The sequence below is a fragment of the Vigna unguiculata genome, chromosome 11 (assembly GCF_037176805.1).
Source record: "Vigna unguiculata cultivar grain cowpea cultivar isolate G323 ecotype 2 chromosome 11, ASM3717680v1, whole genome shotgun sequence".
NCBI lineage: Eukaryota > Viridiplantae > Streptophyta > Magnoliopsida > Fabales > Fabaceae > Vigna > Vigna unguiculata.
Genome location: NC_140802.1, coordinates 44,058,881 through 44,074,444, shown reverse-complemented (window position 1 = coordinate 44,074,444; position 15,564 = coordinate 44,058,881). Strand labels below are relative to the sequence as shown.

Here is a 15,564-nt window from a genome sequence, read left to right as displayed (position 1 = left end):
AAATCTTCTTGTACTGCATCATTTCGTGGTTCCAATGCGAACGGGTCACGAGACTTTATAACTTTTGCATACTCAGATTCCCTAATCACCTATAACCCACTAGCTTCACCAATATATAAGCACATCACCACCACCTGCATATTCTCACACTCACACAAACTTTCCCTTCAACCAAAGAAATTTCTTCTTCTTTTTTCTCTTAGTCTCTTTCTTCTTTCATCACTCATGGCTTCAAGCTCTCTCACCAAGCAAAAGCCTTCTGAGTCCTCTTGGACCCAAAAACAGAACAAGCTGTTTGAGAAAGCACTTGCCAAATATGACAAGGATACCCCTGATCGCTGGCAGAATGTGGCTGCAGCAGTTGGTGACAAAACACCTGATGAAGTTAAGAAACACTATGAGATCCTCGTTGAGGATGTCAGACACATTGAATCTGGTCGTGTTCCTCTTCCCAAATACAGGTCCACCGGAAGCAGCAGCACCACCACCACCAACAATGTTGATGATGGAGACAAGTAATGCATCTTAACCAAATCTCTGTTTTCCACTCTTTTTCGTGTGCTGAATCATTTGCATGTCATTTAAGTAACAACATTTTTCACATTACCTTTCTTGTTTTGATCCTTCTCATGCATGCATTATCATCTAATCTATCATCGTTCCATTGTTCGTCCCTCTTGGGTTGACTAGTCTAATCATCACACAAACAGTTGCAAAATGCAAAACTGTTTGATAGTTAACAATCAGTGGCCAGAATAAAAAAAGTAGCAGAAGGTGACGATTTATGCAGCATTGTTCTGCAACTGGGTCACTCTAATGCAAGAAAACGAAGGTAGAAATCGCAGACTAAAACCATTGACATTTCTTTTTTTTTCGTTTTCTTGTGTCATTGAACAGAAAAATTACTTGTTATAGACCTTGAGTTTTCAGGTTGAAATTTCTACACTCAATTATTTAGCTACTACCTAACTGATGCTTGATGCAATTAGGTGTAACTGCTTTCACAGTAACATTTTTATGTCAAAATATATTTTTTGAATCTGTGGTAGAAGCATTGCAGTGATGGAAGCCAGATAACAAGGTCACAGAATTCTTGTGGACCGAAATTACTGTGAACAAAAATTTTGACTGTGAAAATTTAAGTGTTTGCGAAAAGTGATGGCTAAAGATTCCGTGGCAATAAGCTTACTTTTCCTTGATTGGAGAATATTATGCCACATTGCTATAGCTTCCAAATAGTTGAACACTTGAACAGTACAAAAACAGTGACGAGTCCTTCTCAAATAAATAATGTGGTCATTTTGTGACAGCAAATTGAGGGAGTAATGCCATAAGTCTTCTCTTGCATTCTGCAGTAAATTTTGTCGTGTTTTCCGTGTCATTTCGATATTTTCTAGGATGCACACATGTTTAATTTTATTTTAACTATTTGGTTGTCTCAGGCTTATGAAGTATCTCAAGCTGAATTGATGATGGGAAACGATGTTGTTCGTGTCATCCTCGGCTATTAGCAGCATTTATGTGGTGTTCCTTGAATTTCCAGAAATATCTTTATTTCCATGTCTCTCTAGTTTGTTTATCTGTGTTTTCTTTTCTGCAGTTGTAATTTAGATTGTTTCAGTTTTCAATGAATTGTCCTGTTTCAGAAAACAATACCAGATTCTTAATCAGGATATTCTCGTACACCCTTTAAAAAGGATTAACAAATGTTGTTGTTTTTTCATTATTATTATAATCGCATTGAAATTATATAATTAATGACAGAAGAATAAAAGAATTGAACAAGGTGCTATAGAGTTTGTAAAGTTTATCAGAAAGAAGGTAAAAAGAGAAAAGTGAAAAGTAACTTGATTTTGCAGCTTAGTACAACTGTACCAAGCCCCTTAATATTCCCTCGTATAAATCAAACTGAGTGCAGCATTACCTCATCATCATGTGAAACATTTGTGTAGTCCAAGATTTAGATTACTTCAACTTGGATTTGAGCTTTTTTTGTTTTGTTTTTCAAGATAAATATAATAATAATAATAATTGGCAAAACATTTATACATGTTAAAATCTCTAAATAGGTTTTCTGTTTAGTTTAAGGTTTTTTATAATTGACATTAAATAAAAAAAAATATTGGCACAAACAATATTGTCTTGATTTTTCCTTAATTTTAATTAGTTTGAGTAACTTTCTGTCCATTCTTGTTAGTAACGAGATATTTCACTTTTATAAGAGTTAAAGATATTACCAAATCAATTTCAGTTCAATTTTTAAAACAATAATTGCAACTTGCAATTTCCCTTACAAGATTTCAAATTTCGTTACAAATTGGGATTTGGGCTTTTTTGATAGAAATTTGCTTCTGGATTAAAAAAGTTATGCATTTAATTTAACTATAAACATAAAGTATTTAACCTGTAAAAATTAAGTATTTACATTCACACAAAAATAAGTTGAGTACTGGAAGATTGAAATTCAACCGAGAAAAAAATATAGAAATTGTATTTTAGACCTAAATGCTACATTTTGATGAATGATTTTGGATGAAGAACAAAACTTCAAACATGATTTTAATTTTGCAAACAAAAATACTTCGTATGAAATTTTTAAAAAAAATATTTATTTTTTAAAATTCTTATAAGTTTTTGTGGTTAAATAATTTACTTTATTCTATTTTTTAGGTTAATCTTAATATTGTTTCATTAACTCTAGAGTTTTCAATCAAAACTCACTCTTTTGACATAATAATCTAGTAACTTCCATCAAATTGACCAAATGCCTCATTTAGAATGATGACACGAGAAACATAAGACTTTCAAATCTCTGTTTGTCTAAGAATTCTTTCACAGGGAAAAGAAAAAAAAAAAGAAAAAGTGTTTCCATCTTGTTCAACATGTTTCATCTTAATACACATGTCAATATTCAAGTTCATTCTCCTAGCCATCAATGAAGTTTTCAAAGTTTGTCATGTTGAGTTGTGAAAAATCTGAATCATTTGGTGATTCATGTGTGACATGATCAAATTAGCAAAATTCAACACTTGTTTGGTAAGATGCATTTATAAAGTGAAGTGAAGAAGTTGGATTAGCTTTTTCCTTGCCAATAAAAGTTATGTTGCAGAGGCATCACAATCATAATTCATTTATATTGCAATGACACAAAACACTTTCTCTCAACTCAAGTGTCCTTAATCACGAGTAATTTCAACCTCAGTTACTAATCACTGTTTCAAAAAAAAAAAACCTTGTTTGCAAAAGACTTGTTTTCAAAAATGTTTCACAGAAAGTTTTTGAAAAGTACGAGCTCGTAGCTATTGTTGATGAGGGAATTCCTTTGTAACTCATTGGCAAAGAAGCCATTTGATTCTGAAAGGAAACCTTATGTGTCAAATTTCAAGTAATTTTCTGACCATTTCTGTATTCATGTTGGTAGCAAGAGAGAAATTGATGATATTGGAATTGTTTGATAGAAAAGAAAGTCTTTTTGTATTAAATACCAATGAAGATGAACCTCAGTAGGTTTAATCTCAACTTCTAATAAATACTACTGCAAAGTATAACACATGGATGATTAAGACTTTATCCAAACATATAATAAAGACCATGTATTCTTAATGTACTACATGTCTCCAGAATTTCTTGTTCTTTATTTGAGTATATATATATATATATATATATATATATATATATATATATATATATATATATATATATATATATATATATATATATATATATATATATATATATATATATATAATACTCTTCTGCACCAATTCAAGGCGAGTTGAGAATTGAGTGAGATGACTGTGCATAGTTTTTGTTATGAGTTAAGTGGGTATTTGATAAAGTGTCTCCAAGACACATACTAGTTCTATTAAAACGGATTCTTAAAATTTTAATAATTTGTAATGTTTACTGTAGACTATACATCAATAATTTGTTATTTTTTATTAAAAGATTTATATAAAATTGTGTGTATTAATAGCTGAGAAAGTAAACTTCATGTGTCAATCTATGTTAAAAGACACTACCAAATGAGTTATTTAACTTTTTATATAATCTATTTAAGACATCTAATTCAAATACAGCAACAAACCATGTTACAATATGTTTCTATATTTATAATAAATATATTGAACAATATTGAGAAACATACAAATGTTAAGCATTACCGAATATTATGAAAATGGTAAATACAAATATTAAAAAATTAAACAAGGAATAAAACATTTCCAAATATCATAAAGAAAACATAAAAAAATAATAAAAATATTTTCAAATATAATAAAGAAAACAGAAACATATAATATGTACCTGGAGATGGAAAATAAATATTTTTAAACTATCATTAGAATCATTTCTAAATATAAGGGAGTGATACTCATCCTAAAAATTAAAGAAATCCTTTTGAGAAAAATAACATTCGATTCAACACATGAATTTCTATTTTTTATATAGCTTAGTAAAATTGAAAAGAAATAACTCAACTGATGTGGGACTAAATTTTGGTTTTTAATTTACTTGACATATACGAGTCATACTAGATCTACTCACATTAAATTTAATTATTCAAGATCTTCATAGAAGGAAGAAAATAATAATTGTCACTCACAATCGGTTCAATAAAATAATTTGTATTTTATTAATTATAATAATTTCAACTTGAAATTATTACCTTTAAAGACTTGACAGTGATAATTAGAGTCACATAATTTTATTTGAATGATTGAGATATACATGAAAATAGGAGAAATATATAATTCAATTTTGTCTTACAAATAATCTGCTACATTTATTTCTTTCAACCCTTACTATTAAACAATTACCTTTTGTAATAATAATATCGCGTACCAATAATAATTATATTACTCGTACATAATTTATAATATACATAATGTAGAAAATAGGTTTTGAAGTGTTTAAGCGTGGTTCTTCGAAATAATGAATCATGCAACTAATGAATTATTAAACCTTTGTAATTTAAATTTGTCTCGATTTTCTTACTTAGTTGATTGCTAATAGTAATAAATCGATTATTATAAGATGAAAATAAAACATTTTCTCCGCCGGTCACGAGTGATGCCAATAATGATTTTCGAAAGCAGAAAGGCTTGTAAAACCTACAAGTGTAACACCTATCGTTAATCGTTAATCTTAAGATAAACTTATCTAAGGTGTTAATCTTAAGATAACCTTATTTAAGATGGTAAAACTTAGTTAAGGTAAATTTCCGTTAAAGTATCATAAAACAATAAAGCTGATAAAAATAAACACTGTAAGTCAACACCTTAATTTCATTCATAAGAGACTGTAAAAAACCACATATAAAGGTCAAAACCACAAACAACAAGACTACGAACACACGAAATAGAACACCTAATTTCAATCGGCTTAATCATAAACCCTATTCTACAACATCAAAACCTAGTTCCAGCTACCGTCTCCACCGTCACCGCCACGAGAGCGGGATCCACCATCACCATAACCACGGTCTCTTCCACCACCATAACCACCACTTCCGCCATAACCACCACCATTACGGCTGTATCCTCCTCCTCCTCCTTCACGTCGGCCACCATATCCACCGCCGCCACCATATCCCCCTCCACCACCGTATCCACCTCCTCCACGGTTGTATCCACCACCACCTCCATATCCACCACCTCCACGGCCACCGCCGCCTCCGCCAGAACCACGGGACTGAGCTTCATTCACGGTAATGTTCCGACCGTCAAGGTTCTGACCGTTCATTCCTTCGATCGCATCTCTCATGGCCTTCTCGGTGGAAAAGGTCACGAATCCAAAACCCCTAGACCTTCCAGTCTCACGATCGTTGATAATCTGCAAAATAAAAATCCATGGAAATCAGATCTAAGAAAAAATACGAAAACAAAACCGAATAGAACCCGATCGATCTTCGCCTTTGATTAAAGGATGAAGATGAACGTACCTATTGGCGTGAGTAAAAAAAGAATCATATAGTAACACAAGTATCATAGATCAAGTAACGCAAAAAATATCAGAGATCACAGATCAGAACGGGATCGACAAATTCCGAATCCGAATCGTGTCAGATCAGATGCGGTGCCTGCGACAAACAGACCTTCGATTCTAGGACTTCGCCGTATACAGAGAAGGCTTTCTCCAAAGAATCACCGTCAGTGGCCCATGCAAGGCCACCGATGAAACATCTGAACTCAACATCAGCTGCTGCCATGGAAAATACTATAAACCCTAGAAATTTGGGATTGTTGTAAAGGGATAAGATTTGCACGATGAAAGGGTGAACCCCAATGGATTCTTTTATAGCAGCTGGACTGTTAACCAGGGTTACGGGTTATGAGTTGGACCTAGACCAGGGTTAAAGTTAAATCAATCATGGTTCAAATTAGGTCATCACAAATTTTGGGCCCAATTTTTTATTCATTTCTTTCTTGGGCATTGCTACTCCAACCCCACCTTTTCCCAATCCCTAGAAATTATTCATACACCCAATTTTTTTTTTTAAACTATTTTAATTTTCTTAACCATAATTGTGCTTGGAATGAAGTCTTTCTTCATTTTTTCATTTTTTAGTCAAAATCATGCTTCTTGTATTGTTTTACATAAAAGAGGGGTTAGAAAATAAATTCATTGAAATTGCCAACCCATTTAACAAATTATACAACCCCAGTACCCATCTTTTCTCTAGTTCCCACACCATAATTGTTTTCAATAATCGGATTCATGAAAAAAAACATCGTACTGAAAATCCAAGTGATAAGAAAAACATTTTCAAATTAAGGATACTATAAGTTTTGAAGAAATCTTATTTTTTTTTATGAAAGATATTTTAAATAGGTCTCAAATGTTTTAACTTTGAAACTCATCATATGTACATTTTCATAATTTTAAATTTATATTTAAATTTTTAAATTAAAAATTAATTGTCTTTTAGTTTTAAAACTTCTTAACTTTCAAGATCTCGTTATAATATACCATATATTCAGTAAGCTTTTTTTATATATATAAAATCTGAGTATTAACTCCTTACCTTCAAAGATCCATAGATATTTCATTCCATTCAGATTAGTATATGATATTTCCTTTTTGGGTTATGACATTGAAATCGTATTCCAATATATGATATTTCATTCGAGTTTCAAAAAATAAAACAATAAAAATTTGATAATTAAATTTGTGTTTCGAGTTTTTATTTACCTATTTTAGTTAGTTTATCAAAATGACCGATATGGGTAATTTTGTCCGTAAATTGTACCCATTTCGCAAGCACAATTTTAGAATCCGCGGTCAAGCCATTGATACCTTTGTTCTATAATTAAATTTAATTAAAATTTAATAAATAAATAAAAAGTTTAAGAAATTTAACTCCTAAATGAAGTTTAATGTAATAAATTAGAAAATAGACAAAACATTTAATTAGGAAAATAGAGTTTTTTTCATGTATATTTCGCAATAATCATTTCGCTCTATATTAAGGGGAATGCATACAATTATTTTAATATTATTTAAAGTTATTTGAGAAAAGTTAACTGATGTAAGATACTATTGCTTTTGTAAATAAAATATATTTTATTGTTTTCAGTCACAAGTGGGATATAACTCGTCTTTTTAAAATAAATCAAAATTAAGTGTACATATAAAACATCAAGAGTGTAACTCGTTTATTTTAAAGTGACTTTTATAATTAATTATTAAACTCAGAGAAAAATAAAAAATATTTAATTATTAATTTTATTTTTATATTTATATTTAATTTTATTTTAATTATTATATCTATGTTTTATAGAATTAAGTTTTTATTTTTGTAAAAATTCTCAATGTGATTTTTTTTAATAAATAGATCTTGATTTTATTGGAAATGGTTACATGTAAAAATTTAAATTAGTTATTTGTTTAAATTTGTGTCACCTTCTTTCTTGAAAGCTTTATAATCTTGATACCTAAATTTAATATATGACATTTTCATATGATGTACATCGATTATTTCTTTTTTAAAGTATAAACTCAATCGAGTATTTTTTTTTTTAAATATAGGATTCAATTGAGTTTTTCTGAGTTTCTTTTTTTATAAATGTGGAGTCCATCGAGTAGAAAAATATAAAAATCAGAACAAATCAAACATATAAATATAAAAATCATATTATTAATTAAGTAATTAGGGTAGAAAAAAAGTACATGAAATTTAAATATTAATTTTCTTGTCTAACTTACAATTTTCAATCAAAAAATATATCTATATAGTTATATATAAAGAGAATTTTTTTTGTCTACATTTCATAATTCAAATTTTTGTTTGTTGTATTTATTTATTTTGATGCTTTATATATGCATAATTTATTACAGACATATAATACTACTTTGACTTAATTTAAAAAATATATGTTCAAGTCATTTTATTTAAAAAGAACAAATAAACTTAACAATGACACTTTCAAATAAAAACACCCATATGGCAAATCTTTAAGAATACTATAATGTATATTAGTATTTTTAAAAAATGAAAAAAAGAATTAAAATATTAATTTATTGAGTTTTAAGAGAATGTTTTTCTTACATCTATCTAAATATCAACTCTCAAAGAATATATGGAGAGGCGTAAGTTGGGAATCAAGTTGGAGCATGAAGATGACGTGTGCTGTAAAGGACTACGATCATGGGACCCATCATCACATAATGCGGTTGGTGAGACAATACAAAATATCATACATCTCGATCAACAAAATATCTCATGTTTGAAATTACCTTTTTATCCCTATTCTTCAAATTTAAAACTGTAAAATGCTAATTATTATACTTTCAACGTCACATTTTATTTCTAATTATTAATCTTTTATTTTTTATCCTTTTAATATAAATCTACATTAGTAATCTTAAATTTGGAAAAATAATATTTTATTTTAGATTTCCGTCCTTTATGCATTTGATTGGTTACGTTTGATTTTGTATTAACTTCTTTAAGTGAAATTGGTCTTAACAAAATTGTTATTATACTTTATTTTCTTTAGAAGGAAGAAGTGTATCAATAAACTTGTTCTTACTTCTATGATGTATAAATACGTGTATCAAATACGACACCTATCTGATATATCGGTATGTTTATTTTTAAAATAATAAAATATAATACGTAATAGATACGTGATATATGAATAATGAAAATATACAATATTTCTTACAAACAATAATAAATATATGATTGTTAGTGTGTGAATCCAAATTTTATAATTAGAGACAAATTATTTTGTTAGTCAAATCTTTGTAGCTAATGTTAATGATCAATTTAAAAATCAATTTATCATTGAAACTATTATAATTATCAATTTAGAGACTGATTATAATTTTTTGGAACTATTTTAGTTTTCAATTTGGTCACTATATAGAGACTAATTATTTTTTGTCACTAAAATTGGCCATTATTCAAAGATTGTATTGTAGTGTACTATTACTTTATAAATTAGATACTTCATTGATAAACATGTTATGTTATGTTGATTTGAAATCACAGGGTAGATGTAACAGATGAGGAATTTATTTCTAAATTATGTTACTCTATTTTTTTTTTCGTCTCTAATAATTGAATTTATTTAGGAATTGCCAATTTTGAATTGTATCTTTCAAGTAGGATTTTTTTTATCTTCTTTTTTCTCTCAAAAATGGAAATTTAGGGAAGTGCTTTATAAACATATGTATAAAATTTAGGGAAGTATCCTAAAATATCAGACACAATACGTATCAGATACGAATATGTGATATAAATTGAAATATTGAAATATCAGTATACATTGGTCCTGAACTTTTTATTAAGATATGTAACAATCAGTATTTATGATAAACAAATGTCCATCTATTATATATATATATATATATATATATATATATATATATAATTGTATGTTATTTTTAAGAATAAAGTCAAATTCTTGATTTTTAGATTAAAAGGTCACTTTTGGTTAAAATATATTAATGTCTTGGTTGATATTTTATTTTTGGGCTAAATCATTTGTTCTCTTACCTTTATGTGGAATATGAAATTATTTAAAATTTTATACTAATTTAATTTTTATATTTAAAAATATATTAATTTAGTTATTTTAATTAAATTTTATTAAGTTTATTTGATTTTTGAAACGTGACATATCATTTAATAGCTTTTAAACTACTAAATAAAACATTATATAGTGATAACCCAGAGCAGATAGCATAGAAGTTAAGTATAATCTTATATAGTCATCTAAAACTAAGTAATGACAATACTATATGTACAAAACCTCTAGAAGAAAGGGAAGGTAAATTCTAACCACTTACTACAAAACACACTTATCTACAAGATCTCTGGATTACATTAGAGTAAGAGCATAATAACAATCAATTATCACAAATTCACACAGGAACATTTCAATACTCCCACGCCATTCAACTCTAGACTCAATTATTCGGATATATGCAATTAACATCGAAGTATGATTCCCAAACTCTGCAAAGTTTGGCCTCAAGGGGTTATCACCCAGTCATCACACCAGGTAAGTCTCCTTCGCGCCAAAGACTTGATCGAGTCCAATGGCTAAGACCTCCTGCTACTCCTCACGACATAACTCATTATACTCTATATGAGTCTTAATGGTTATTGGAGTCAAGATACCAACCAAAACTGAGTCCTTATGTCTTTGCATACCCTACCTCATCCACACTTAGAATTTCTCCATGAAATTCCTCCATAATTCACATACAACAGGTCCATATTCACCCAATCTCACTCAAAGCATACAAAGACAGTCAAAATAATTCATTTCAGATCAGTTAATGTAATGAAACATATCAAAATAGCAAACACATGAAATCTGGCAGCCAGCGCTTAGCCTCAAATTTCAACACTCAGCCTTAGCATTAAAATTTTGTTCTAGACCTGCAGGGGTCCCAGTGCTGGGGCACCACTCGGCTGGCGCTCAACCTCATTCTTCTCGCATTTTTCAGCGCCAGGCACCGCTGGGTTGGCGCTCGACGCTGATCCTCTCGCATTTTTCAAGGCTCAGCCTTGAATTTTGAGGCTCAACCTCACACCACACATATTCTGGTTTTCATTGGGAGATGTTTCACTTAATTTCATAACCCAAATTGGCATCTTCATGGCAGTGTTGTCTAGTTTTTAAAATGGTTTTTAAGCAAAGTGAGATGATACCAATTAGAGCCATGATTCAAGTGTTCATTTTCCAATTCAACCTCAATTCACACAATGCAATCATAATTTCACTTATACCAAACATCAAACAATTCACATTCCATCATACTTCAAACAATCAATTCTAATTATACACAAATACATTCATTGTATCCTCTAATTAAATTCAATTATCAGCTTCCCTTACCTGATTAACTCGCACAATCCACTGCCAACAACCTAAAATCCCTTTTCCATTGCCGATACTCATAAAGAATTCTTACAAGATACGCAAACCTCACATGCGATACAGATTACAACACATGCAAGGTTTTCAAGAAAAGACCGAGAAAAGAACAGAATTATAACTTACTCAATTCAAGGTTCTTATCGGACAAACTTGGAGATCTCGCCGTAGTGATCACTCTGGCGGTCTCTGATTTGAAAAAAGGATGAGAGAATGGTAAGATATTTTAGAGATAAGTCAGAGAAAATTTAGAGGACGAAATTTTAGAGAGATAATGTTTTCTAAATAATGAAATCCTTTTATGAAATTTCTATTTATATATAAGCAGTTTATTATTAAAATAATAATAATAATAATAGGATCTCATTATTTTAAACCTAGTTAAAGAATGTGTTAAATAATAATATTTTTAAAATTTGTAGATTAAATTGGATAAAATTTTAAAAATAACTAATTTTAATTTTTAGAGTGTTAAGAGAAAGAAAATACATATTCAATCATTTATTTTTTATTATTAACCTCTTTTATTTATATTGAATAAAATTTATACTCGGAGTAACATTTATGTTTAAATATTTTTTGACAGAATAAAAAATGTAAATAAAAACTTAAATTAAAAAAAAAAACTAAAATTAGTACATTAATAAAGAGTGAAGAGTTAAATCTCGCTTTAAGCTTAAAACCTATATATAGTTTATAAATAAAAATGAATAATACAAGTTATCAGCGAGGTCCCATGGTCTAGTGGTTAGGACATTGGACTCTGAATCCAGTAACCCGAGTTCAAATCTCGGTGGGACCTTTTTATCTATCTTTTTTTTTTTGAAACAGAACGATGTTCTTAAAAAAAAGGGATATTTTTTGACAAAAAGCTCAGTCAGTGTCCTTCATTAAGCAGTGCTTGTAACCAAAGTAGAGTGATATCTGTTACCTCTTATCCATTGTTGATTGCACCTCCATCTTCACGTTGAGTTCTTTCGTGCTGGATCGAGCGTATAAGAAGAAAAAACAATAGATGTTTGTTTCTTCTCAAAAATACAACCCCTACTTTCCCTGCTCCTCGTTTCCACTGCACAACCCAACAACAACAACATGCACCATTTTCAATTGCCAAAACCCAAAGGAGCATCACTCCATTCTCCGGAAGCACAATTCCAAATCCACCGCCTATCTCCTTCAGCATCTCGCTCTCAAAGATGGGGTACCCATTTCCACTTCCATTCCCAAACCAAGCGAGCTTCTAGACCCAATGCCCCACGATGAGAAAGTGAAGGTTTTGGAGCTTTCCCTCGTCAGAAAAAGGACCCCTCAGTTTCCCGGTTCCATCTACGCTCAATCTCCCAGCGACCCCGATGTGGGTTCTTCTCTGCCCCCTATCCGCACCCTCTTTCAATCAGGTGCTGACCCTGATGATAAACATGAGAAGGAAGAGGAGGAGGAGGAGATGATTTTGCGCGCTCTCGAGATTCGAAGAAAGGTCACTGAAGAGGTTTTCAAAGAAGCCATGCGGAAGGGAAAGTTTGGAATCACCTACACTACCAATTTGACTGGCAGGTTATCCGGCTTTCTGGATCACATCATGATTGAAGCTGCTAACTTGAAAAGATTGCCTGGGTTTTCAAACTCCTCCTTCAATTTACGCGCCAAAACTGTTATTGATGAGTCTAAAGTTGTGCCACTTATTAGGTAAGGACCGAGGTTGACAAGTTGTTGGTAAGCTGTTTGTTCTGTTGTCTGTGTGAAACTAAATGGGGTGACAATGCTGTCCCGATGGCCAATGTGGCTGCAATTGCAATGGTGATACGATTGTAGTTACTACAAAAATCCTTGATGCTAACTTGCTGGCAAGGATTGTTTTTTAAAACCTTGTGGATGATCATCCTTATTAGTTTTTTCTTACGAGTGTTTTCAGTGTGAGATTTCAAATTCAAATGCTTGTTTGTTGATTGTGCAGATGGTTGAAGCACAATGCACTGTCGTATCCCCGGATAGCGAAGATCATTTTGAAGTCAAGAGGAAAACCTGAGTCCATAAGAAGTTTTGTCATGTGGTTGAAATCGGTACGTGTGAAAGGTGAGTTTCTTGGTGTTGTAATGTTGAAGGCTGGAGATGATATTTTGCAACGCAGACATGAGGAGCTGGATGAGATTGTTCAGTATTTGGAGTCCAATGGAGTAAGGAGGGAGTGGATGGGTTATGTCATTAGTCGTTGTCCTCAGTTATTGTCTTACAGCTTAGAAGAAGTGAAGACTCGTACACATTTCTTCCTAGATATGGGTTTAAATGAGAAGGATTTTGGGACAATGGTTTTTGATTTTCCTAGAGTGCTTGGTTACTATTCTCTGGAAGAAATGAATGAAAAGGTACATTAGATTTTAGCATACTGTAAAGTAATAAAGCTGTCTTGCAATGCATCCTCACTGTCTTCTTTCATGCTTTGTTAATTTTAGTTTTAGTATTATCCAAATCAAACACAAAGGAAGTTTAAAGTTTTATGTATAAATTTTACTTTGATGTGCAAGATGATGGTTGTTTGATATATAGATATACATAAAGTGGGAAGCTGCTAATGTATTTTCAGGTTAATTACTTAAAAGAATTTGGGCTTCAACTTGAGGATGTTGGCAAATTGCTTGCATTTAGGCCACAATTAATGGCGTGCAGTATTGAGGAACATTGGAAGCCTCTTGTAAAGTATCTGTATTATTATGGGATCACTCGAGATGGCATGAAGAGGATGCTTATCATTAAACCAATGGTCTTTTGTGCTGACTTGGAGAAGACTATTGTGCCAAAGGTATGCAAACACTCTTTTATTTGTTTCTGTGATTTTAGTAGTGCTACTTTATACCTAGGATTAGTTTTTGTTGTCATTATTTTCACTCCTTCAGCTCACGAGATCTTGTTGTTATTGTATTCTCTTACACATTAGAAGTATAGTAGATTAAAAAATAAAGTTTCCAATGATTTTTGTGTTGTTTCTTGAAGATAACGAGACATTTGTTATTTTACTGTCTAGGTAAAATTTTTTGAGGACATAGGGGTTCACAATGAAGGGATTGGCAACATGCTTGTGAAGTTTCCACCTCTACTCACTTACAGCCTCTACAAGAAAATTAGACCAGTGGTGTGTTCTTTTCTTCTGCAACCATGTTCCTTCATGGAAAAGACATTGCTGCATGGACATAATAAGTTAATCACCATATTGAAATGTTTGGTTCATCTAGAAGCATTAATTGAATCTGTTGCTGAAATGTGAATATTGTATAGGTCATATTCTTGATGACCAAAGCTGGAGTCACGGAGAAAGATATTGGCAAGGTTGTGGCTCTTGGACCTGAGCTCTTGGGATGCAATATAGTACATAAGCTTGATGTGAATGTAAAATATTTTTTATCTCTTGGCATACGTCTTCGGCAATTGGGTGAGATGATTACTGATTTCCCGTTGCTGCTAAGATACAATCCAGATGTCCTTCGTCCCAAGTATATTTATTTGCGAAAATCCATGATCAGGCCTTTGGAAGATGTCATTGAGTTTCCAAGGTATCGCATGATTATATTTTAACCTAAAGTAGATTATTTGAAAATATCGTGTTTGATTCTTACTCTTTTTTTTTTGTCGCCCTTGCCATTGTCAGGTTTTTCAGTTATTCTCTCGAGGGTCGAATCATCCCAAGGCACAAGGTTCTAGTGGAGAACCATATTAATATTAAGCTGAGATATATGTTGGCGTGCACTGATGAAGAATTCCACAAAATGGTCAAGGACTTAATTGGAAAGCGCAGAAAATTTGAATCTGCTGTTACCGAAGATATTTCTACACCCCAGGCATAAAAAAAATTGATGACTCTGCAGAAAATAGAATGGTTGTTGAATTTTGGAAATTAAAGCTGTATAGTAACTATCTCTTAACTTATGACATGATAACTGTTTAGACTTTGAGCGCAGAAAAATGTTAATAATTAGGATGGTTTGAGGTATATCGTATATGCTTTTACACAAAAAATGACTGAAAAATTATTAAATTCATTCTATTTCCAATTTTATTCTACATAATTTCAGGTTCTTATCCTTTACGACGTGTTCCAAAGAAACTAATATTTATTGAAAATTTACTCGTAAAAAAACAACTTTTATTCAACGATATGTCCATTGGAAAATAAACACAA

At 31.1% G+C, this 15,564-nt stretch overlaps 3 protein-coding genes and 1 non-coding gene across 4 annotated transcripts; 3 read left to right on the top strand and 1 right to left on the bottom strand.

Annotated features, from left to right (window-relative positions):
• The first annotated feature begins 26 nt into the window (after window positions 1-26).
• On the top strand, window positions 27-1,683 carry LOC114169170 (protein RADIALIS-like 4). Its single transcript, XM_028054212.2, has 2 exons — window positions 27-515; window positions 1,443-1,683. Exons 1-2 carry the CDS (start codon window positions 226-228, stop codon window positions 1,468-1,470), a joined length of 318 nt encoding a protein of 105 aa, XP_027910013.1. The 5' UTR covers window positions 27-225; the 3' UTR covers window positions 1,471-1,683.
• A 3,582-nt stretch (window positions 1,684-5,265) lies between these two features.
• LOC114169892 (glycine-rich RNA-binding protein GRP1A-like) lies at window positions 5,266-6,346 on the bottom strand. Its single transcript, XM_028055274.2, has 2 exons — window positions 6,095-6,346; window positions 5,266-5,832 (listed from the first exon to the last, which is right to left on the bottom strand). Exons 1-2 carry the CDS (start codon window positions 6,206-6,208, stop codon window positions 5,416-5,418), a joined length of 531 nt encoding a protein of 176 aa, XP_027911075.1. The 5' UTR covers window positions 6,209-6,346; the 3' UTR covers window positions 5,266-5,415.
• A 5,777-nt stretch (window positions 6,347-12,123) lies between these two features.
• On the top strand, window positions 12,124-12,195 carry TRNAQ-CUG (transfer RNA glutamine (anticodon CUG)). The gene has a single exon. It is a non-coding gene; the product is annotated as a tRNA-Gln (tRNA).
• An 83-nt stretch (window positions 12,196-12,278) lies between these two features.
• On the top strand, window positions 12,279-15,436 carry EMB2219 (Mitochondrial transcription termination factor family protein). The gene is made up of 6 exons (XM_028053447.2): window positions 12,279-13,079; window positions 13,348-13,756; window positions 13,975-14,190; window positions 14,413-14,520; window positions 14,664-14,938; window positions 15,034-15,436. Exons 1-6 carry the CDS (start codon window positions 12,409-12,411, stop codon window positions 15,227-15,229), a joined length of 1,875 nt encoding a protein of 624 aa, XP_027909248.1. The 5' UTR covers window positions 12,279-12,408; the 3' UTR covers window positions 15,230-15,436.
• Window positions 15,437-15,564: the final 128 nt, after the last annotated feature.